The following is a 22,494-nucleotide window of genomic DNA, read 5'->3' as shown; positions in this document are numbered from 1 at the left end:
CCGCTGGAGCCGGGCCGGAGGGACCGCGCGCCCCGGCGGGGGCCCGGGGAGGAGATCGGCCGGGGGGAGGCCGCGGACGGACGTGCGGCCGCGCGGTAGGGGGCGGTCGGCAGGACGCGGGGGCCGGGGGACCGAGGCAGGCCGGCGGGGCGGGGGTCGGCAGGCGCCGGAGGTCCGAGGGGGCGGAACGCGCGCAGAGCTTCCCACCGGGACGAGTGTGTGTAGAGCGCACACTTAGGGGAAGATGGAAAGGCCCCTCCTGTACAAGGGGAAACCCGGCACGCTCACCCTTTACACCGGGACAGATGGCAAACAGATCGCACGCCTTCCACGTAAGGATGTAAGTGCGAGATGCAAGCGGTCAAGGGACAGAGGTCAGTTCGGTACTTGAGTGCCCTGTGCTGACTTAGAGCCATGCTGGGACCTGTACCATCCAACACCCACCTCCTGCCCCAGTGTGAGGTTCCTGTGCCCCAAGCTGACCACCGGGTAGGAGGAGGCTGTGGGTCCTGTCCCAGCTCTGCCCTCCCACGGATCCCCCTTGCTTGTCTGGGGGTTAGTGAACTTGGTGGATGGACAGACAGCCCTGGACTGGAGTCTGGGAACCTCTGCTAAATAACAGAGCAGTAGCAATGCAAAGAAACCCAGGACATACCTTGGCATTCTCATTTTGAAGGTGGAAACCTGAGGCCCAGCAACAGGAGAGCCTTGGGTAGAGGCGCCTGCATATGCACATTGTGTATTCCCCTTATTCCCCCCAACTATACAGAAAAACAACTGTTGTGGCCAAATTCACGAATCCCAGAAGACCACCAAGGAGCCGACACCGATGCAAAAGCAGAGAGCCTTTATTCGAGCTAGCTCCAGCTCAATCTCTCATGTACACCAAAGCAGTGGCAAGATGCCAGAGAAAGAGAGCGCGTTTTCCCCAGAACAAAGGTTTTATGGGTTTCCAGGGCGGTTTGGGGGGTGATGGCCGTGGCCCTAGCTGATTGGCTGGGCCTGGGCGTAGTTGGGGGGTGATGAGTAGTTGGAAGGGAAGGTGAGACACTTGGAAAGAGTGATCCAGTCATTAGAGGTCTTGGTGCATTTCCTTCCTGCCCTTTTTCTCTGAAGAACTTAGAAAACGCTTCCCACCTAATGCTCGAAGCCCCGTCAGGCACGTGGAGCCCACCCAAGGTAAGAAGAGGCCGTCTGCTCCCTTGGTGGTGAGACGGGGACCGTGGGTGTAGTCAGAGCAGGGTGAGGGCCTCTGGGAGAAGACCCCTGCCAAAACTCCGTATTAAACAATTAAGCAAAGACAGAGTCACATTAATTCTCTAAAGTAAAATATTAAACTAGGAATATAAGCATTCTTCAGTGAAGATTAGTTAAAAGTAAAAAGGCAGGAGTAACAGCCTGCAATGTTTGAACATCTCCCAGAAAAGAAAATACCTCAGCATAGCCCATGTATTGTTTGTATCAATTAAATGAGGCTATTGTAAAATTTACTTTAGCGGCTAAAAAGCCCAGTTTATCTTTAACTTTACCCAGATGCTGCTTTTCCTCCTCCAGCCCCTAATCAAGGAACATATAACCTGGGCAATTAATATAACAGGTAGGCCCAGCCGTAAACAACATAATGAAGGGCAGGAAGGATTCCATCTTAAAGATAAGAAGTTAAGAAGTAAGATTCTTAATTTACTATTTAACAAACCCACAATAACTCAGCTCACCTTGAAAGCAAGACAAGCAGCCTCGATTGATGTGCTCCCAAACCAAGAAACTGCTATTCTAAGAAAGGATCAAAGCAGTAAATTTCTTATGCAAACTGCAAAATAGTCTGGAAACCTCATAAGAAACCTAGTGTCTCCGTAAAAATAAACATGTAGAGACCATTTGGTGGGTCTGCATCCCCAGCTCTTTGTCTCTCAACCGCCTATAAACCCCCTAGACAACTTAGCACCCCCGGCTCTCCTGTGCCCCCCCAGCTCTCCCGAGCCTGGAGCTCTGTCTGTCCTCTCACCGTCTCTCTCAATAAAAGTCTTCCCGGCTCTCCTACCTTGACCGCTAAGCTCATTCCTGACTCCGCAAACGAGAACCCCGGCCTCAGTGGGAGGGCGCTGGCATGGCCGGGTCCCCAGGGAGCTGCCTCCCTCTGCAAGGTCTGTTCGCCCTCGGTCAGTGCCCACTGCCATTACAGTGCCAGCTTGAGCCCTCTGCCCCCATACCCACGCTCGCCTGTCCCAGGCCAAGCCCCTTCATCCTATGAAGAGGGACCGCGCCTCCGCAGGGGCAGGGCAGCGGCGGGCGGCCCCAGCACCATCCCCGCCGGGAGGCCACTTCGCAGAGGGAGTTCCCTTGCTATTTAACGGTGCCCCTTGTTCCCAGAGAGCGGAATGTGATGGTGTCAAGTCCACCAGCAAGGCAGGGAGCGGGTCCCTGTGAGGCCGCTGCGAAAACAGAAGAGCGCAGCAGCTTTGGGTGGGCGGCGCAGCGGCAGGAAGCAGAGGCGATGGGGGGCTCAACCTCCGTCCTGCAGAGAGGAGGCCCCTGCCTGGATCGCCGGCGGCTGCCCCGCAGGCTGGGGTGCGCATCATCCCGCAGGGGCTCTGGTTACAGGGAGGGCCCCCCGCGGGGATGCAAGGTGGCCTGGCCCCAGGGGGCGGGAGCCCGGAAACAGGAGGCAGGAGTAGCCCTTTGTCACTGGGTGAGTCGGGGTGCTCCAGGGGAAGAACCCACAGACCTGTGGGGACCGTGTAGGAGGAAGTGTAGGTCGGGACTGGCCTGTGACTGTGGAGAGCCCAGGGCAGAAGATGGTCATCTCAGCAGACGGTCTGCCCCCCCTGCCTGCTCTCTGTGGGCTGGGCTGGCTGATTGGCTGATGCCCCCCACGTTCTCAGGGCGGATCCTAGGTCTCCTGAATCAAATGCTGGTCTTCAGAAATGGCAACAGTATCGGGTGAGGCTGTCAGTGTTCGTCAGTGTAAATCACATAACGACCCTGAAATTGACATAAGAGGGGGAGGGTGAAAGGATCTGAATGGCGGTAAGGCTTCTACATTTACTTCAAGTGATAAAATACTGATCATAAGCAGGTGGTACACAATCAGGCATGTATACTGTAATCCTCAGAACCTCTTAAAAAAATCAAGGAGGTACACCAAAAGTCAATAAATACATTAAAATACTAAAAAATATTCAGAAACAGTTGGCCCTTCAACAACATGCGTTTGAACTGTATGGGTCCACTTATATGTGAAATTTTTACAATAAATATATTGGAAAACTTAAAAAAAAAAACACATGGGCAAGGCGCTCAAGGCAGCGTAAGGGTGGGTGTGATTTTTGTCCCAGGCGCTGACCCCCGCAGGGGGGGTGGGCACCGGGCCGCGGGCCCCGAGACCCCTTTCGCGCGCCGTGTCCCGGCGACCCCGGAGCGCGCGCCGCCAGCGCACAATGCCCGCCAGCGCACAATGCCCGCCAGCGCACAATGCCCGCCTCGCCCCTGGCCCAGGCGCGCTGGCAGAGGGAGTCAGTCTGGTAGAGAAGCCTTGGACTGCGGTCGCTAGCTCGCTACCCAGACAGACCTCGCTGATCGCCCGTCATGGGAGGTTTTCTCACCCAGCTGGTGGGAGGGCTTCTCACCCAGCTGGTGGGAGGTTTTCTCACCCAGCTGGTGGGAGCCCTTCTCATCACTCTGGTGGGACTTCTTTTCACGGAGCTGGTGCGAGGACTTCTCACCCATCTCCGCTCACCGGCCCGCCCATCGGCCCGCCCGGCCCTCCTCGGAAGCTCCGCCCACCCGCCGGCCCCGCCGGCCCCGCCTGCCCCGACGGCCCGCCGCCATCCCATTCACCCCTCGGACCGCCCTCCTTCCCTCCGGTCCCCTTGGAGGCCTTCCTGCGGGTAAGACACGCTGACCCTCCCAAGACCGAGGACTTGACTTTGTTTTTTTGTTTTTTGTTTTTAATTTATTTATTTTATTAAGGTATTATTGATATACACTCATGAATGTTTCACATGAAAAAACAATGTGGTTACAACATTCCCCCCTGTTATCGTGTCCCCCCCAGACCCCATTGCAGTCACTGCCCATCAGTGTAGGAACATCTTCCTCTTTGAAATCAGAGAGGAACATTTTGAGGAACTTGCCGCAGTAACTATGTTGTCTCAATTTCACACCCATGAAACCATCACCGCAGCCAAGATACTGAACATCACCATTCCTGCCAGAAGTTTCCCCGGGCCCCTCGGTGGAGCCTAAGACCTCCCTGTCGCCCTGCCCCTGCTGCCAGGCATCCAGTGGTCCCCATTCTGTCACTGTAGATTTGTGTGCGTTTCCTAGAGTATACATAAGTAGAATCATACGTTTAATTTTTAAAATACTGAGCTTTCCCTTTCTGACTTTGTGAGACATGTGTAGCTGAATTAACAGTAAGATTAACAACATTGTCCTTTTTCATTACATTACATTGTGACCATGGGATGAAGCCTTAAAACAATGTTGCTGCCTTTCAGTAGCACATCTGTGTTTTTCCCTTTTATTTCCCTTTAAGGCCTGGGCCTCCGAAGAGTGGCTTCAGTTCCCAGAGCTCAGATGGCCACTTGGATAAGAGACCCTCCACCTATGCTGTGAGCTGCTTGAAGGGCACGTGCACATGTGGCATCCGTCTGTCCAGCCGCAATGCCATTACCAGTTCCTACAGCTCGACTGGAGGCATCTCTCAGGTTCCTTCCCCTGGTGCTGTGGAAGAAGTGGGTTCTTTGCGTTTATTTGTTGATTGTGCAGTGTTTACTAGCTGCCTTCTGTCAGATGCTGAGATCACCTCTAAGGTGACAGCAGTTACCAACCCCTGAATGTTCGCTATAGACCAGTGGAACAAACTAGAAAGCCCAGAATGCTTATGTGGAAACCTGGATGCAAGACAGAGCCACTACTATAGATAAATGGACAAAGGATGAATACTTCAAAAATGGTACTAATCTGATTAAAAGGGTAGATTGAGTCTGGATTGCATTGGGTCATAAACTCATCCTATAGGTACTGGGAATTTAATGAAAGTCTTTAAAATAAGTGGTTATAATTCTTTTTAGAAAGGATGTAGTGTAGACTGGAGAACAGCTCAAGTTTTGCTACCAGAATGACTTGGGTTCAAATCTTGGCTTTGGCACTTAGTAGCTAAGCTATAGACTCTTGGGCAGGTAAATGACTTGAACTCTCTTTTTCTCATCTCTAAAGGACTGTTGTAAAGATTGAAGGTGATGTTTGAAAAGCACCCATTACAGTGCTTGTCAGTAAGTGGGCACCCGATATATAGGAGCTTGAAAAAAATAACGCATGTGTGGAGGAGGTTTTTGAGAGGAGAAAGAATTTGACATAAGTTTTCATCCGTACCAAAGGCTCTTAGAGTAATATAAATGACATGTTAATGATCAATGACAAATATAGGAGATGAAGGCCCCAGCCAGGCAGTTATGGCAAATGCAGAGGACAATAGTATGAAGTCTTTATTCTGCACTAGGCCCTCTGCTGAGCACTGTACACACATTTCCTCAATCAGTGATCACAACAGACCCAATATGAGATACACAGTCAGTCATTGCTCCTCCTCACAATTTTATGTCAAATGTCATACATACACAAAAGGAAGGGAAAATACCATATGAACCTCCACGTAGCTCCAGCACTTAACTGTTTTGTCAGTCCTGTTCCGTCAACACCCCCACCCCAGATTGGTTTTGCTCTTGTGTTTTAAAGCACAAACATGTTGTTTCACCTGTAGGTACTTTAGTGTATTTTTTAAACTTTTGAACATTAATAACCACAGTACCTCTATTCCTCTGAATAATCGTGACTTAATGTTAGTTATTATCACTCCAATTTGCCCTTATTACCCAGTTTTATTATAGTTACTTTGAACAGGGACCAAAAATCAACTCATTGCATTTGGGTCACATGTCTCTTATACTCTTTTTTTTTTTTTTGAGTTATTAAAGGTATGTAATTAATATATGTAACAAAAAATCTGAAGGTAAGGCTGTACACTTACGGAAATAATGATTTTGACCTACTTCATAAGGTAGTTGCAAGGTAGTACATATAAAGTGTTCAGGAGTTTATATTGTCCATTGTAAGCATTCAGGAAGTGCCACCTATTACTATTATTTTAAATAAGTACAGTCATTTAATTTCGGGGAACTTAAGTCACACTCAGAGCTTCGGACTTGACATTATACGATGCTATGTATGATGGCCTAACAAGCAGGCAGGGTAAAAATAATCTTAAACTTTTTAACAGGTTGTTTTATATGTTTTAGATGTACCCCTTATGGCTTTTAATCTACTTATAAAGCTTTGAATTTATGCATGGTTTCACAGAGTGTAACCTCAGTCTTGAGCAATAGTTATGTTTAAATTATTATAAAGTACTTTTGTGACACAACAAAATTATGTTGTCCTCATAGGATTGAATTTCAGTCATAGAGAAAGTGAAGGACTTGTAAATTATCTTCACGTTAATCAGTAGCATAATGTACATATTTTATTAAAAAGCGTATTCATTGAAAATCATGAGGTATTATTGTAAAGATGTCTTTAAACTTGGGTTTTAAATATAGGTCTTGTTTTTTTCTTATTCTAGAAATGTTCATTAGTTTATCTTAATTTGAATTACTGCTTATTCTAACATGTTGCCTGTAACATTACCCTTTCAAGTTGAATTGTGCTTTTCATGGGGCGTGAAGAAAAATTCAGCAGGCAGTTGAATGAAAACAGGTCAGGTCGGGTTTCTAAATGTTTGTCACTTGTGGTAATTTAGACTTTACTATTTTTTTTCTTTCCTTAGGTATTTTATTGTGTATTCAAGCAAGTATTGATGGTTAACTTAATTTACACTGTTACCTGCTGAGTGTATTGTTAGCAATGCGGCTAGCGTATGTGAACTGTTCAATGGCTGGCTCACTTAAAGTGTTGCAGTGACATGAGAGGATGAGGGACGCACCATAAAAGGCATGGAATGGGGTGCTGATAACGACTGAGCCTCAGTACTTTTCTACTTGGTTGTATATGATAATTGTTGGAATGTTAAGATAACTTGTGCTTTTTTAAATGCCTGTTTGTACAGGAAATGTTTTCCTAAAGCACGGTTCAGAACCGCGAATTATTCCTAGAGATTGTGTCGGAAGTTGCTAATATCTGCTACATGGAAACCTGCCTTTCAGAATAAATATTAGTACTGCTGTAATTTGAAATCAGGCATTAAAGTACTGTGAAAACACCAGTAGCTGACAAAATAACGAAAGGCACCTCTGCCCCTTCTGTGCCCGCACTCTTCCTGTGAAGGCAGGCTTGGGTGTTCAGGGGCCTTCCCCGCAGACGACCGCAGCCTCTCTTTAATGGCCTTTTTAAAATGTGCAGAAAAGCAGTTGTCAAAAGCGTAACCATTCCATGGAACCACCACCCAGGCCAAGTTAATAAATCATTTTCAACATCCCCGAGCCCCTCTCATACCCACTCTCAGTCACTACTCCTTCCCTCTCTTCTTTCCTGATTATTAGCACCACATATAGTTGTCCCTGTTTCTGAACCTCATATCAATGGGAACAGAATATGCTTTCTTTTATGTGTGGGTTCCTTCACTCACCATTTTACTTGTGAGATTCATCCGTGCTGTTGCAGGTAACAGGGGTCTTTCATTTTCGTTGTGTATTCTCTTAAACTGTAGGATATATCGCAACTTAACCATTCTACCACTGGACGTTTGGGTTTCCAGTTTGGAGCCACTATGCGTAATGCTGCTCTAGACATTCTTGTATTAGTCTTTTGGTGCACATATATCAAGTACGTGTATGTTCGGTCTTAGCAATTTGACCAATTGTAGAAAGTGATGTTTCAGTTAATACTCCTACCACAGCAGGGGAGCTTTTGTTCCTGGGGTTACACATCCTCACTGACACCTGCTGTTGCCAGTCTCTTTAATGACCCATTTCAGTGGGTGTGAAGTAGCATTTCATTGTAGTTTTAATTTGCATTTTCCTGATTACTAATGAGTTAAAAGTATGAGTTCATTGGCCATTTGTACATCCTTTTCTATGAAGTGCCTGTGCAAGTTTCTTGACTTTTCTATTAGGTTCTCTATCTTTTCTTTACTGACGTATACAAGTTCTTTATATGTTCTAGATGCAAGCTTTCTGAATGATATATGTTGCTGTAAGTAAGCGTCCCCCATTTCGTTCTCTTTCAGTCATTTCACTTGCGGTTAGTGTCTTTTCTGTGCTGTTTAGGAAATCTGTGCCTGCCGAGGGCCGTGATGATCCTCTCCAATAGTCCTTTCTAGGAACTTCATTATTTTTCCTTTCACATTTGGATCCTCACCTGAAAAACTTTGTTTTACATGGTGTGAGGTCAAGATCAGTCTTAATATTTTTCCATGTAATATCCGTTTGATTCTGTAACATTCACCGAAAGAATGGGTCACCCTTTCCCTATTGCTCACAGTATCGGCTTTGTTGCATGTCGGTCCCTCCCTGCTTCCAACCTGCAGATAAGGGGGGAGACACGATGAGATCCCGGAGACCTGAAAGGACCAGCCAGGGGACTCGAGGCCTAACAGCGCAAGAGTGGTGCTGAGAGGGCACCCTTTGTATTTATTGAGCACATACGTGTTCACAACAGTAGAATCCTGTGGGGGGGACTTACTAGACAATCATTAACCAACTGGAAACTGCACCCTCAGCAGGCTCCGGTCTCCTGGGCCACGATGTCTCACATGGTATTGAAACAATAGCAAAGGCAATTAGGGCACAGAAACTGTCTTGGTCTTGTTTGTTCTGTTCTTGATCACTTATCAGGAATTACAGGAAAAATAACCAAGTCATATATGATTATACGTTTGATTTCTATGCTTGATTTCTATAGTAATCCCACAGTTGCAATTGAAATGCCCACGTGTACGCGGATCCACTTCTAGATTCTGACCTGTTCCGCTGCTCTGTTTTTCTGCCTGTGCCCATCTTTTTCTCTTCCCTATGCTGTACAGTCTTTATGTTTTGATATCTAGTAGAATAAGTCACCCAACGCTGTCATTTCTCTCATTCCTCTTCTGAAGGCTCTTGCGTCACGACCCTGTGCATTTCTACATAAATTTAGAATCAATGTGTCAGTTTCTACCAAAACCAAAACAAAAAGCACTTGCTGAGCTATTGATTGGGATTGCCTTTAATCTAACAGTTATTTTGGAGAGAATCGATATTTGTACAGTATTTAATCTTAAAATCCATGAACACCGTACATTCTTCACTTATTTACATCATCAACTTCTCTGTGTAGTGGTTTTTTGTATCTTTTATTAAATTTTTCCTAGATGTATGTTTTTGATGCTGTTATAAATAGTACATTGAAAATTTGTTGCTGATGTTAGAAATGCAACTGATTTTTGTATTCAGAAAACTTGCTAAACTCTGAACATTTATCTGTATATTCTTCCGGATTTTTATATGTATGTCATGTCTGCAATCATGACACTTTTTCTCCTTTCTTCCAGTCCTTTTATTGTTTTTTTATGCCTTACTGCACTTGGCTAAGATCTCCAGTACAATGTTGAACAGAAGTGATAGCAAACATCTTTGCCTTGTTTTTCCCAATCTCAGAGGGAGCACTTTCCAGTTTTCTATTGCATGTGACATTTGAATATAGACATTCTTTGTAGATACCTTTATTGGATTAAGGGAGTTCCGTTTCCAAAGTCATATTGTCAAGTACCAACTTTAGGAGCCATTCTCTTATGTTTTTCTGTTTCTTTAATTTCTGTTCTCATAGGTACTATTTCCTTCTCCCTTTCTTCATGTTTGAGGTGCTAGGATGCCTTTGTGGCTTTAAGCGTGGATTCTTAGATCACTCGGTTTCAGCCTGTTCTCTTTTCTCATGTATGTTTTGAAGGTTACTGTGAATTCAACTTTAGCTTCATCCCACTAGTTTTGAATTAGAAGGATTTTTCATTTTCATGCAGTTAAAAATATTTTCTAATTGCCATTGTGATTTCTTCTTTGACTCATGGGTTACTTAGAAGTACACTGCTTAACTTTTAAATGGTTGGGAATTCTCTAGTTATCTTTTAATTACGGGCTTTTAGCTTAATTCTGCTGGGTCACATGGTGTCTTCATCAGTCCTTGAAATGTTCTGCATTTGCTTGATGCCCCAGCACATGTGCAGTTTTGGTAAGTGCTCCACCTTCACTTGAAGGGAAACTTTACTGAGAAGTGCTGCCTTGTGGTTTCTCTTGCTTGGAACTTACTGTGTGGCTTGATGACTTTGATGGTTTTGAGAAGCTCTCAGCCATTATCTTTTATACTGTTCTGCCCTGTTTTCTCACCTCTCTCTAGTAACTATTCTAGGACATGTTAGACGTCTTCACGGCGTCCTATGTGTGTCTCTGCGTGTTTCCCATCGTCTGTCTCCCAACCATCAGTTCTTCAGTTTTCCAGTTCACTAATTTCAGTTAGTCAATTTTATATCTACCATTTCTGCCTGGAATCTCCATACTGTCATTTAAATCACAGTAACTCGTCCCTCTAAAGTCTTGACCACTCCAGTATTTGAATCTTCTGTGCTCTGTCCACCTGGTTAGTGGTCAAATCTTATCTTACATGCCTGATTTTATGTGTTGTTTATCTGTCAGACAGTGAAAAACACAAAACAAAGTGGCACTAACTTGATGCTCTGGGTGGTGGTGTCTTTCTCCAGAGAGGTTTCCCTTTTCCCTCTGGCAGGCAGCCAGGGAGGGAGCAGATTCCTCTGCCTACTTGGGACTGACACGGATTCTGAGTTGTCCGTTCTCGGGGGGCTGGTTTATTTCTGATTGCCTCCTGTCTTCTCGTGTAGCCTGTGTGATCCCAACCGAGGTTTTGTTAGGACCCCTCCACTTTGGAAAGCTCTGAGTCCGTTATTTGTGTCTTCAACCCTGTGAGGCTGGGGACAGCTGCTCGCAGCCTCCGCACTGCAGCTTTCCCTTGTGGAAACGGCAGTCACCTGGGGGAAATGCAGACGTGGAGGCAGGCTCGTCTCTGGGCTTCTCTTCTCTGTCTTGTCCCCACCGCGTCTCACGGCGTTAGAGCTCTTCCGTGCCGCCGTGCCTCCAAACAGATGCGCTCCTCATCGTCTTCAGCATTTGCTGCGTGCCCTCAGCAGGTGGTGGGTCTAGAACACTGTACGAGGCCTTTGCCACATTTACTTGTAAAGTTCCCATTACCGGTGGAGCCTGTGACCTAAGGCAAGACGTACACTCACTGGCACTGACAGTTGTTGGATATTCTGTTGTGAGTAGTTAGCAGCCCCCTATAGGTGTGTGATGTTTGAAAATGTAAGTTCTCAGAAGCAGGTGTCAGGAAGCAGAGACTATACGTGAACCTTCTTTACCCGGTGCCTCATTGGAAGAACGGGCGGTGAATACTGAATGCAGTGCGGTCAGCCCAGGTGGCAGCCCTCATGTTTGGAGTGAGTGGTAGCATAGCTACTAGACTTGATTTAATTTTTCCAGAGGAACACTAGTAAATACCCAAATCCTAGCTGAGCAAATTAGAAGTTCTAGCTTTGCCATGCTAAATCATTACCAGCATTAAACTGGGACTGATTATGTAAATTAGTACCAGCATTAAACTGGGACTGATTATGTAACAGAACGTGAGAAGTCCTCTGACCTCTGTGTGTGTGGCATTGGTGTCTCCGTTTGTCTTAACAGGACCTACTGTTTTCCAAAGCAGAAATATTTGCAATGGCCTTAAATTGCCAAACCTCCAGCTTGCATTTCTAACCTTTTATCCCTTTATATACACCCATAATTAAGGCAAACCAGAATGCCTCCTAAGAGCACCTAATACTGATACTTTCCTGCTTCCTTACCTTTCCTTGTTCTGTTCTCTGTCCGGAATGACGTGCGCGTCCCACTGCAAGCCTATATAAAGTTTGCCTTTCTTCAAGTGTGGTTGTCTTTTTTAAGCCAAATCATGAAGGACCATCTCAAGTGCCCCCTTCATCCCCCGATTCCTCTAACTGAACTCCGCATGGTGGCTTCTTGGCTCCTGGGCACAGACCTTCTTTATCTTTCATTGCTGTCATCATTTCGTGCTCTGCCCTGTCTCTTTTCCAGATTGTCAATTTCTTGACGATGGAACCGTCATACTTGTCTTGAGATTCTTTGTGGAGTCTGAAGGTATAGTGTCCTTATGAAGTAGGAACTCGGCAAATAAAAACGGGACGCCAGTGCTGAGCTACCTGCCCGAGACACAGGCTGCTTCTGGGAGTTGCCTTGCTGCGTGCTCCTTGCCCGCTCTCCCCGACACGGTCGTGATATTCACATGGAATTGCGAGACTCCGTTTTTACATGGTACAGACATGAATTCATCAGTTTAATGGAAAAGACGTGCCTTTTAATGTTGCTTATGGTTTTGTTTTTGTTTCGGGGTGTTTCGGTTTCCTATTTTATTTATGGTTTATGGAAACATTAGTATGGTTGAAAATTCAAATGGCACAAAGGGTGTACAGTAAAGTCTCTTTCCCATGGGACAATATTTTTAGAGAGAAAGGTTCTTAGTTTTATGGAACAGTCTGTCAGCTTTCTGTCTTCTCTCTCTCGTACAGTCCCTCCCTACCCAACCTTATCTAACTGCTTGTCTGTTTCGTTATAGTCCTTTGTTTGTTACACTTCTAAATGTAAATCTTTTATCACGTCTGTGTGGTGAGAGAAAGCACTTTTCCCCTAAGTGTTGAACTGGATTCTCCTCAACCCTGGCTGGTCACGGATAGATGGCTGTAGGGATAATTATCATGTGACAGTAAATGTCATAGATGTTGCAAAAGTCACAAGCATCACAATAGCGTATTTTTTAATTTTAATAAAATAAAACTGACAATTCAATGGAAGCAAGACTAACCTAGCTTCCTGGCTTGTCTTCACGGGAACAGTCTCTGAGTGTCCCTTTATCCTTTCCGTGGACGAGTACAGAGTGGCCTTGTGTGCGTCAGAGCCCGCTCCCCGCCGTCGCTGAGTATGACGCTCCACTCTTCAGGACATGCAGAAAGGACGCTCATTCCTCTGCCGTTTATTAGCATTCCATTACTTTTTCCGACTTCATTCCCCATAGTTAATACTGGCAATTGACTCACTTTCCAGAAGCTCCTCTTCACAAAGAAGTGTTTTTGAGTCACGTGGAAAGGAGACTTTATCTACAGTGATGGATTAGAGCCACAGAATTATGTTGACGGTCAGCCCCTAAGTTATTACATAGTGTCAGTCACGTGACTTGTGTTTGGCTTTTAGTTCTGGAAGAGGAGAGGTCCCAGCTCGTCACCCTCCTCCGGTCCCTCCTCGTTCCGCCTGCAGACAGCAGAGAGGTCACCAAGGAAAATGAGGTAACCAGTGATTTGCCGTGTGGACTAATCAGAGGGCAGGAAAGGAGGGGAATTCACTCAGCACTTAGGCCATCTGAGACTCCGACTTGGAGAATCAAAGCGGTTCACATCTGAAGGGCGGCGATGGTGCCGCCCTGAATCGCTCTGTCTCTTGCAGTCATCACACAGTGACCACACCGGCCTCTGCTCCCCGTCATGCTGCAGCGGGAGGGAATGGGATGTAAGGGGAAGGGCTGCACAGGACAGAGTGACCAGAGTGACTGATGGGAGTGGGCGGCAGGCTTCACATTCTAGACCCCAGCTGACCCTCCAGGTGTCCGACTAGAATGCCGCTTTCTTAGAGATAGAGGTGTGACTGGAACTCTCGGAAATTTGCCAGGTTGGACGTAAGGTTCTGGAGATTGTTTTGTGCTTGTGTTAAGACGAAGGTGTTTCTGTGGCTTCCCTGAACTGCCTCCCTTCATTTCTTTAGGCATTTTCTTTGATTTATTTTATATGTTGTCTTGACACACTGGGATCTTAGTCATGGTTGTTCTCGACGTTGGCCAGTCGGTAGTTAGGAGGGTGTAAGAAGTTATCCAGTACTTACTTGGGCCTCTTCCTCCGACAGAGGAGAGGAGCTTTCTCCTCATTCCGGCTCCTCAGCTCCCTCCATAGGAGACAAGCAGTCCCAGGGAGAACAGGGTAAGTTGATGAACGCATGGCATGTGTTGGTGGTAGTGTGTATGGAGGGCGCATGGGCCATGACCCACTGGACACATGTACTGAGCCTTGATTTGTGTGGGGCCTGGTAGTTACAGAGAGAGACGTTCCTGTCCTTCGGGCTTCCTGGTCTGGTAAGGGAAGGTGGCCCAGACTCGTAGAGCATGACCCAGGCCACCTGGGGGGTTCGGGGTAAGGTAAGCCTAGGTGGGGGAACCTGAGCAGTCCAGGCAATTTCTGTCCAGTCAGCAACCGTGTGCACACATTTGGAGCAATTCCCACCTCATGTCGTCTTGACTGTCAGAAATAATCTTGCGGACACCATCCAAGAGCCCAAACCATGGAAGATAGAATCCCAGAGACACCTAGTGACAGTTCAGTGTTACAAACTAGGCTGGCTAGACAAACCTCTCCATTTCTGGAAGAGAGGAGGAAGGAAGGAAGTCGGGTCCTTTATTTGCAGGCACAACCACACCTGGGAAGCAGAACTGGGATTCTCCACCTACGCCCAGCAGCTCCCGGCTCCGCAGACGCAGGTTTCCCCTGGTGCCCTCCAGGCGAGGGATCCCGCTGATCTTGGTATGGCCTGTCCAGCCGCCCCTGCCCACCCCAGCCTGGCTCCCCTGCGTCTCGGGAACGGAAGGGTGGGCACACGTTTCTTTCACTGCCTTCTGACCGGCTCGGCTTCTCCTTCTTCTCCTGGTAGCCTCCAGCTCCCGTGCTCTGCGGCCCGATCACACGCGAAGAGTATTACCGGGAGGAGCAAGCTCAGTCGGAGAAGTGGCTGAAGTGGATCTTCCAGGGTGAGGGTGGTGAGGAACATGGGTTAACTTCACACTCCCGAGACGGTTCCCTTTGGTTCCCTTTTGGTCTTTCTCCTCTGAGAAATCCACCTCTTGGGTTCTCAGTGGGCTCCGAGCACAGTGAGCCCTGAGACTGAGAGGAAGCATTTGTGCACGAGTTCCCCCGAGTCCCCAAGCCTCCCCGTGCTCTGCGAGGCCCCCAGAAAGAATTCCCCTGCCAGGGAGGACAAGCGTTTGTCTTTCTTCCTTAGAAACTGCATCGAACTCGGAGGGTGGGGACCCACCTGCCACCCCACCTTCTCCTCCGAATGTCACCCTGCCCGCTGCTGAGACTGCTGCTCCCGCAGCCTCCCTCCCAGCCGCAGTGACTGACGTGCTGCTGAGGCACTTGGAGCAGTTGGCAGACTTCCTGTGCCTACCATCTTGCCCAGGTGAGCGGGAGGGCTTTCTGGGCAGCACACAGTGCCATCAGCCTCTGCTCAGGTGAACGCAGCATTCCAGTCGGTCACTGAAACGGCTGAACCTGTTCTGGCTTGGCACACCTGAGCTGGTGTAGGCCTGGCGGCTTCAGAACCCTCTCATCAGGCGCAGATTGTAGGGAGGGGCCTGCCGCCCTTAAAGCTGGAGAAGGCAGCCTGGTTTTGGGAGTCAGACGGCTGTTGGCTTGCAGCCCCATTCCTTAGCTGCTCTGAGCCGTGCTTGGGTTCAGAGGATTGGATTTTCCTTAGTGTCCACACATGGAACCCCTGCTAGGCCAAGGTTTATCCCCTGCTGTCTGCCTTATGATCTGTGAAGGGTAGAAATAAAGAGCCCTTCCTTGATGTTGAGGAATGAATACTTGAAGAACCTGTGGTAGAGATGAGTCGGATTTGCTGACTCCTGAATCCCTGGCACAGCAAGGCTTCTAGAGCACCAATACCGTCACATTTCAGATACCAGAATTCACGTTTTCTGTTCTTCCTAGAATCGGCTGCAGTGGCACTGTTGGGGAGGAGGCATTGTGTATTCCCTCCATTCTTGTTCCCGCCGTGACAAAGAATTGAAGGGCAGAGACACAGTAGTGAGCAGAGGAAAAGTTTTATTTAAAGTTACTTAGAGAAAAAGTGCAGGCGACCTCAGAGAGAGAGGAGCACCCTGACAGTTTTGGGGATCCCCATTTCAGGATTCTTCAGGAATGTGACTAAGGGCTTGGGGTGCAGACCTGTTAGGTGGGCCTTGAATACTTAGAACTAACTTAACACAAGGGACTTCCTGCTCTGATTTCTCCCTGGGAGCCCGGCGTTTCTTGGTCTGGGAGCAGATCAAGGCTGCCTGCCCGGCCCCGAAGGTGGGCTGAGTTGTCTGTTTGCTAAAGAGTAAGTGAAGCATCTTCTTAACTTCCTGGGTATTAAGACCCAATCTTATTTTGAAGATGGAATCCTTCCTGCCTGTTGCTATGTTGTTTATGCTGGGCTTGCTTGCCATTATTCATTGTGCAGATTGCAAACTACTTGATTAGGGCCAAAGGAGAAAAAAAACAGCAGATAGGTAAAGTTAAAAACATAAGCTGAGCCTGTCTGATTAACACAATAAAGCCATGGGCTCTGCTGAGGTGCCCTCCTTTCTCTGGGGAATATTCAAACATTCCAGGCCAAGTTGCTCATGGCTTTTTGAGCTTTAACTGATTAACTCTAGGTCTTTTTTATTGGGCTTTTTCCTGGCCTTATTCTCTTTCCATCCCACTCATATCTATTTTCCTGCCTAACAGGGTGCGTTCCCTTCCCCTCTGGGTACAAGAAAGATGTGACCTCACTGGCAGTCATGCGCCGCCGAGGTTTGCAGATAGGCAGCAGAGCTCAGAGAGGAGCTGTTTCTGGCAGGACTTTTCCCAAACCACAGGAAAGCCAGGTAAAAATACCTTCCCGGGCCTCCTGCCTCCCAAGGAACTCAGCCTGGGAAGTCCTGTTGAAGCACCCAGGGTTCTGCGGGCCTGGCCCTCCACAGCTTAGGGCACACAGAGAAGCAGTCTCTGGTAGTAACTGCCCTGATGAGGTCTTTTTCCATTGGTGCAGGATCAAGATCCCTGGGAGCCCGACAGAAAACGCAGGCGTATAGCATAGATAACCACGTCGGCAGGAAGTAGCCTACGCCCCATGCCCCCACCCCAGACCCCTCACCCAGAGGCACCGTGTTCCTGCAGGAGCGCCCACAGGAGCCATCTCATTCACTCCCCACCACAACCCCGTGCAATGCCCCTGTTCTTCCCAAGGAAGGGAAGCTCCAAGAGGCAGAGAGATGGCACCACGACGGAGAGGCACGTCCACCTGTCTCCAGCACCTGCCCCACTCTGCAAAGACCACCCATCTGGGAGGCTGAGGGCTGGGAGCCAGTTCTAGGCCCCCCACTGCCTTGCTGCCCGACTTGAGTACGTCCTACAGTCAGGCCAAATCCACCCTGAGAGCAACTGCTCCCAGACCCTTCCTGCCCACCGAGCCCCTCTCCTCCTGGTGCCCACCTCCTAAGAGTGGGGAGAGGGTGTGCGAGCGGGAGGACCCGGGGTGTTGTGGTTTAAAATCACAGCTCTGGAGTCCCCGCTGCGAGGATGAGAGCCCGGGCTCTGCTGCTTCCTGGCCACAGACGTCGGGGCCATCCCCTCTGCTGGTCCAGCTTCAGTGTAGTGGAGGTTCAACGGGAATAATGTGCACTACTGGGCATTAAGTGAAACAACGTATGTAAAAACTTAGGGCGGCAAACCCTCAGTGAATGGTCGCTGTCACCATCATCAGAATAAATATCGTCATTATTATTATTATTCCCATTGCACCAAATGACAACAGAGGCTTGGCCCCTGTTATCCTTGTTTTCTGTCAGAGAAGCGTGAGATGAGAGAACAGGAAGCTCCAACAAGGACAAAGAAAGACCCTGTGTGTTGGCCGGTGAGCCAGGGTTTGTGAAAGGTGGGGTGGCTGGGCAGAGGGGGTCATTGGCTAGAAACTGGACCTAGCGGGTCAGTGGAGCAGCTCAGTGATCCCTTCTCATCGGGGGGAATGAGGAGCTCCCTCTCACTCGCGGCATAGCTGAGCCCCTCTAACCGTCACTTGGGGCCAGGGAACCAGGGGTCACTCACCGCCATGACCAGCTCGAATGGGTACTCGTGGACGCGGACAGGAGGCTGGTACTTCTGCACCATGTCCTTGCAGGAGCGCCCACAGGAGCCACTCAGGCACAGTGAGCACAGAGCCCGGGTGACAGGTGACTGGTGAGGCAGAAGCGAGAACCCTGCCCGCTGCTCCCCATGCAAGGGGCAGGACCAGCCCCTCTTGGCCCCACCCACGCATCTCCCCACCTCTCAAAGTGATGCGACTGGTCTGATCCCCACATGACTCCAGGCCAGACCCCAAACACCTGCCCTGTTCATTACCAACCGCCCCAGACCACACTCACCCCTCCAAGAGCAATCAGCACCCCGGAACTTTCCTTGGTGCCCACCCCTTCACACTGAGGCCCTCAAAGCACTGCCCACTGCCACTTCATGAAACACACATTCGCAATTCTCACACTCCTACACTTCACCACCCACGCACCCTACAGCTCACCACAGGCGTCCTGACCCTACGGTCCCCCCAAGTATCATTGCACCCGCCCTCCCATGTGCCTCCAAGACATCCTGACATACACACACTGTCTTCGCCACATTTAACACGCGCCCTATCTCACACGCATGCACACCCATGCACGACTCTCCTCCCACGCGGGACTGCCCTTGCACACACAGGCGACTTTGTACACACACGGAGCTCCCTGGGGAATGCACGTACCCAACTCCAAGCACACACAAATTCTCTGTTGTGCACAGACGTATTCGCACACACACTGATGTGCACACGCACACACACACACACGTACACACACAGAGGCACGCACAGGCCCCCTCAGCCCGGCTCACCCTTACCCTCAGAGTCTCCGGGATAACAGCCCCGGGGCAGTGCAGAGCTCAGTCCGCCGGGGCCTCGGCGGCCGCCTGCCTCAAAGCACAGTGCCCGACCGCAGCTTCGGACCCTGGGGAGTCCGGTCCTGCGCACTCTGGGGCCCGGCCTGCCAAGGAGGGGCCAGCGAGGCGGGAGCTAGCCCCGCCGGGACACAGCGCTCCAGGCCCCGGGACAGAGGACATCCCGGCCTGGCGCCGCCCATGGCCTGGCCCTGCCCACGCCTCTCTGCCACTGGCCCCGCCCAGGTTGACCTGTCCCTGACAGGACCCTTCCCACCCCGGCCCCGCCCAGCCTTAGCCCCGCCCTCCTTCCAGATTGGTCACGCCCATGTGAGCCACGCCCCGTATTGGTCTTTCCCCGAAAACTACCGGCCTCGGAAGACCTCCCCGCAAGGCCCCCCTCCCAGTCTCGTTCTGCTTCCAGGCGGACCCTTGCCACGCCCGTCCCCGCCCCCCTAGTAGAGTTTACCTTCGGCCCCTTCCCTTACTCGGATCTGAGCCCCGCGCTCACTGCTGGCCACCGCCCAGGGCCCTCCTGGCCCGCCCGAAGCCCCGCCCACCCACGGCTGTCTCCGGGTCCGCACGTACGGAGCTCCTACCAGGTGCCGGGCGTTCCAGGCACAGGGCAGTCCTTAGTGAACAAAACAGGCAAAATCCTTGCTCGCGTGTTGTTTTCATTCTGGAGGGCAGACAGACGTCAAATAAATACGGCACATACATAGTAAATGAGATGGTAAAAAACATCAAGGAGAAAAATATAGGCAGTGAAGCGTTTCATGAAGCCAGGGGTGTGAGGGTACAATTTAAAACAGGATGGATGGGGGGCCTCCCTGGGAGGGTGACACTTGACATCATCCTCATTTTAGCTCACATCCAAAGCCTTCTAACCCTCCCAGGATCCCCAGGGACCAAGCCTCTCTCCCAGGCCCTCCCTTCCCATTCCCCATGTGTTCCTTCCGCCTGGGGCAGCCAGGAAGCTGGCTCTGAGCAGCCTCACCATTGTGTATGCATTCATTCGACTTTTACGGAGCACCTACTATGTGTCAGAACTGCGGGACATCACCCATTCTCCAGGGGGAATCAGCCAGACAGAAACGCCTGCCCTTGCGTGGCCTGCAGTCCTGGGCAGGAAGAGGGTGTCCAGGGAGACAGAGCGCCCCATGAGGAAATGCAGCGTTGCATCTTGTGATAACGGCCTCGTTTGTGTCCTTCCTAGCGGGTGCACATCCCTTAATCATTTGTATTCGTTCACTGTATTTATTTGTGGGTCATTGAGGGTCTCTTCCGGGAGACTGTGAGCTCCGAGAGGGCAGGGACCATGTCTGTGTAATTCATCTGCCCCCGGGTGCGCAGGAGTTGACTGGGGAGCTGGCACACAGTAGGTGCTCAGTGCGTTTTCTTGATTAAGATGACCAGGGATGGAAATGGAGCGCAAAGTTCCCATCCCTGCCACAAGGTGGCAGCAAATGACAGCCCCTGACTCCTGCGTCGCCCCTAGAAGAGGAAGGCGAGAGACGGGCTCCAGGGATGTTTCGCTGTACCCCGGGGTGGTCAAGGAAACTCGCAAGCCTCTCCTGAGCATCGGTGCAGGGCGCGAGGAGGGCGCGAACACTCAGCTCTTGTTGCAGCACGGAAGGCCTTAAACCGGCACAGAGTGACCGCAGGACAGGATGTTCACGCCTGGAAGGACGGGGCGGAGCGTCCAGCTCCCGGGGCCGCCCTCAGCGGACTGCAGGGTAACGGGAAGGCTCCCGAGTACCGCTCCGAGGGGCCCAGGAGCCCGCCCGTTAAACACGCTGCCCAAATGGTTCCTGTAGGTGGACAGGTCTGACTGCGGGCCGGCGCATGTGAGGGGTTCTCCCAAGCGCCTGGGGGTCCCAGAAGGCTTCAGAGAGCAGCCTTCCTGGGTAACCGTGCCCCCACGTGTGTGTCCGCCGCAGAAGGTGACAGCGCGGGGAGCAGGAACGGGCGTGGGAGATGCAGCGAGCGGCGCACCGAAGAGCCTGGAGGAGAGGGGAGAAGCCCGGAGGCTGCGGGGAGGCGCCGGGTTTCCTGGACACCAGCAGCGTCTCCCCTGCCCCCAGCCGGTGAGGACGTGACCCTGGGTGGGGGCGGAAGGGTGTGACAGCCGGGTGGGTGCAGGGTGCCCGGAGTAGAAAATGCGGCCCAGAGGGAAGGGAGAACCTAGCTCCCTCTCCCTCCAGCCCAAGGGAAGCGAACTGAAAGCCCCGCCTACCACGTGTTACCTATTATGAGCGCTGCACTTACCAAGTGTTCTTGCCTTTTATTGAGCACTTATTCGGCACATGCTGCACCTGGCACTGTTCTAAGGCTTTACTAACATTCACACATGTCAGCCTCAAAAACAACCCCTGTGGTGATGAAAATGTTTTGGAATTTCAGAGAGCTGGCATTCGCACAACAGTGTGAATGCGCTAAACAACAGTGGATTGTACACATTAAATAATAATTAATTTTACATTATATGACTTTCACCTAAATCAAAACAGAGCAACGTTTAAGATCAAAGCTATTTTAATCCTCATTTTAGAGATAAGGTGACTAAGGCACAGACAGGTTGAGTAACTTCCCCAAGGTCACACAGCTGGTGAGGAATTCAAACCCAGGGCTCTGGTTCTCCAGTGCTTCTTGCCCCAGGGCTGCAGTGAAGTACCCAGAAGATGTGCCTTCTTAGTCTGAACTGCAGATACCCAGGCATCCTGGCCTTAGACTGAGAAGGTGCCAGAAAGACTCAGCCTCTATCTGCTGCCTCCTCCTTGCCCTGCAGGAATGACCAGGCCAAAGCTGCCTTCTGGGGAGGAGGTTTTTGAAAACTCCAGAAACCACCCCTCAGCTCTGAATATCTCCACCACGGATCGGCCACTGCCACGGGAAACTCAACCAGTAGTAATGCATCTATTGGAGTAAAACACTGGGCCCAACGCACATGCCTCCGGAAGGCGACCTGCCGGGAAGTGTCCTCAGTGGGGTGGCTCAGACACCAAGAGCAGGTGGGGTGAAGGGCGGGTAGGAGTGAGAGGGTCCAGGCTCCAGACCCTTGTGGGGACACAAGGCCTTGATCTGGGCCCCAAAACACAGAAAGGCCCTGGGCGTGCTGAAGCTGGAGTGGGGCATTGCTTTTCATCGTGGTGAAACACAGCACAAAAGTTCCCATTTTAAGTGTACACTTCAGTGGCTTTTAGGACATTCATAAGGTGATGCGACCATCACCACTCACTGTCTAGTTCCTGGGCATGTTCATCACTGCAGCAGGGAAGCCATCCGTATCAAGCAGTCACCCTCATTCTCCTCCTCCCAGCCTGCACCGCATCTCAGGTGCCCACGGGCTGCGTCTAAGTCCCTTCTTCCTCCTCCTCAGAGGCCGCCTGGATTGGGGAACCTCAAGGGCCATAAGGGTCATAGGCAGGACAGCTGTGTACAGGGGTGCCCAGCTCCATGCGGTGGTCCTCATCATTGGGCACATTTGATCGAACAGGAGTCTGGGGAAGCCAGACCTCGGGGGCTGCCCGGCTGGGCCCTGCCCACCTCGACCCCCAACCCCCTCAAGTCCCATCCCATCCACACGTGGTCCAGGAGTCCACCTGGTGCTGCGTGTGGAGTCAGGGTCCAAGGTG

The 22,494-nt window shown here is 50.3% G+C and overlaps 1 protein-coding gene and 1 long non-coding RNA gene across 2 annotated transcripts in view; both read left to right on the top strand.

The window, feature by feature from the left end:
* Window positions 1-17,683, top strand: part of LOC140843701 (uncharacterized) — a 31,826-nt gene extending 14,143 nt beyond the window's left edge. The window contains exons 3-10 of the mRNA XM_073214150.1: window positions 4,538-4,736; window positions 13,296-13,387; window positions 13,998-14,071; window positions 14,553-14,668; window positions 14,796-14,901; window positions 15,144-15,323; window positions 16,640-16,779; window positions 16,944-17,683. Coding sequence (XP_073070251.1) covers window positions 4,538-4,736; window positions 13,296-13,387; window positions 13,998-14,071; window positions 14,553-14,668; window positions 14,796-14,901; window positions 15,144-15,323; window positions 16,640-16,779; window positions 16,944-16,991 — 955 coding nt within the window. The 3' untranslated portion in view covers window positions 16,992-17,683. The remainder of the gene's footprint in view (window positions 1-4,537; window positions 4,737-13,295; window positions 13,388-13,997; window positions 14,072-14,552; window positions 14,669-14,795; window positions 14,902-15,143; window positions 15,324-16,639; window positions 16,780-16,943) is intronic.
* Window positions 17,684-19,466: 1,783 nt separating this feature from the next.
* The window catches only part of LOC140843940 (uncharacterized), a 53,705-nt gene continuing 50,677 nt past the window's right edge, over window positions 19,467-22,494 (top strand). Inside the window, exon 1 of the long non-coding RNA XR_012121874.1 lies at window positions 19,467-20,684. This is a non-coding gene — a long non-coding RNA (uncharacterized lncRNA). The remainder of the gene's footprint in view (window positions 20,685-22,494) is intronic.

Source organism: Manis javanica, chromosome 10 (assembly GCF_040802235.1).
Source record: "Manis javanica isolate MJ-LG chromosome 10, MJ_LKY, whole genome shotgun sequence".
Taxonomy (NCBI): Eukaryota; Metazoa; Chordata; class Mammalia; order Pholidota; family Manidae; genus Manis; species Manis javanica.
The sequence above is the reverse complement of the archived record's forward strand: the minus strand, read 5'-3'. Positions and strand labels throughout refer to the sequence as shown.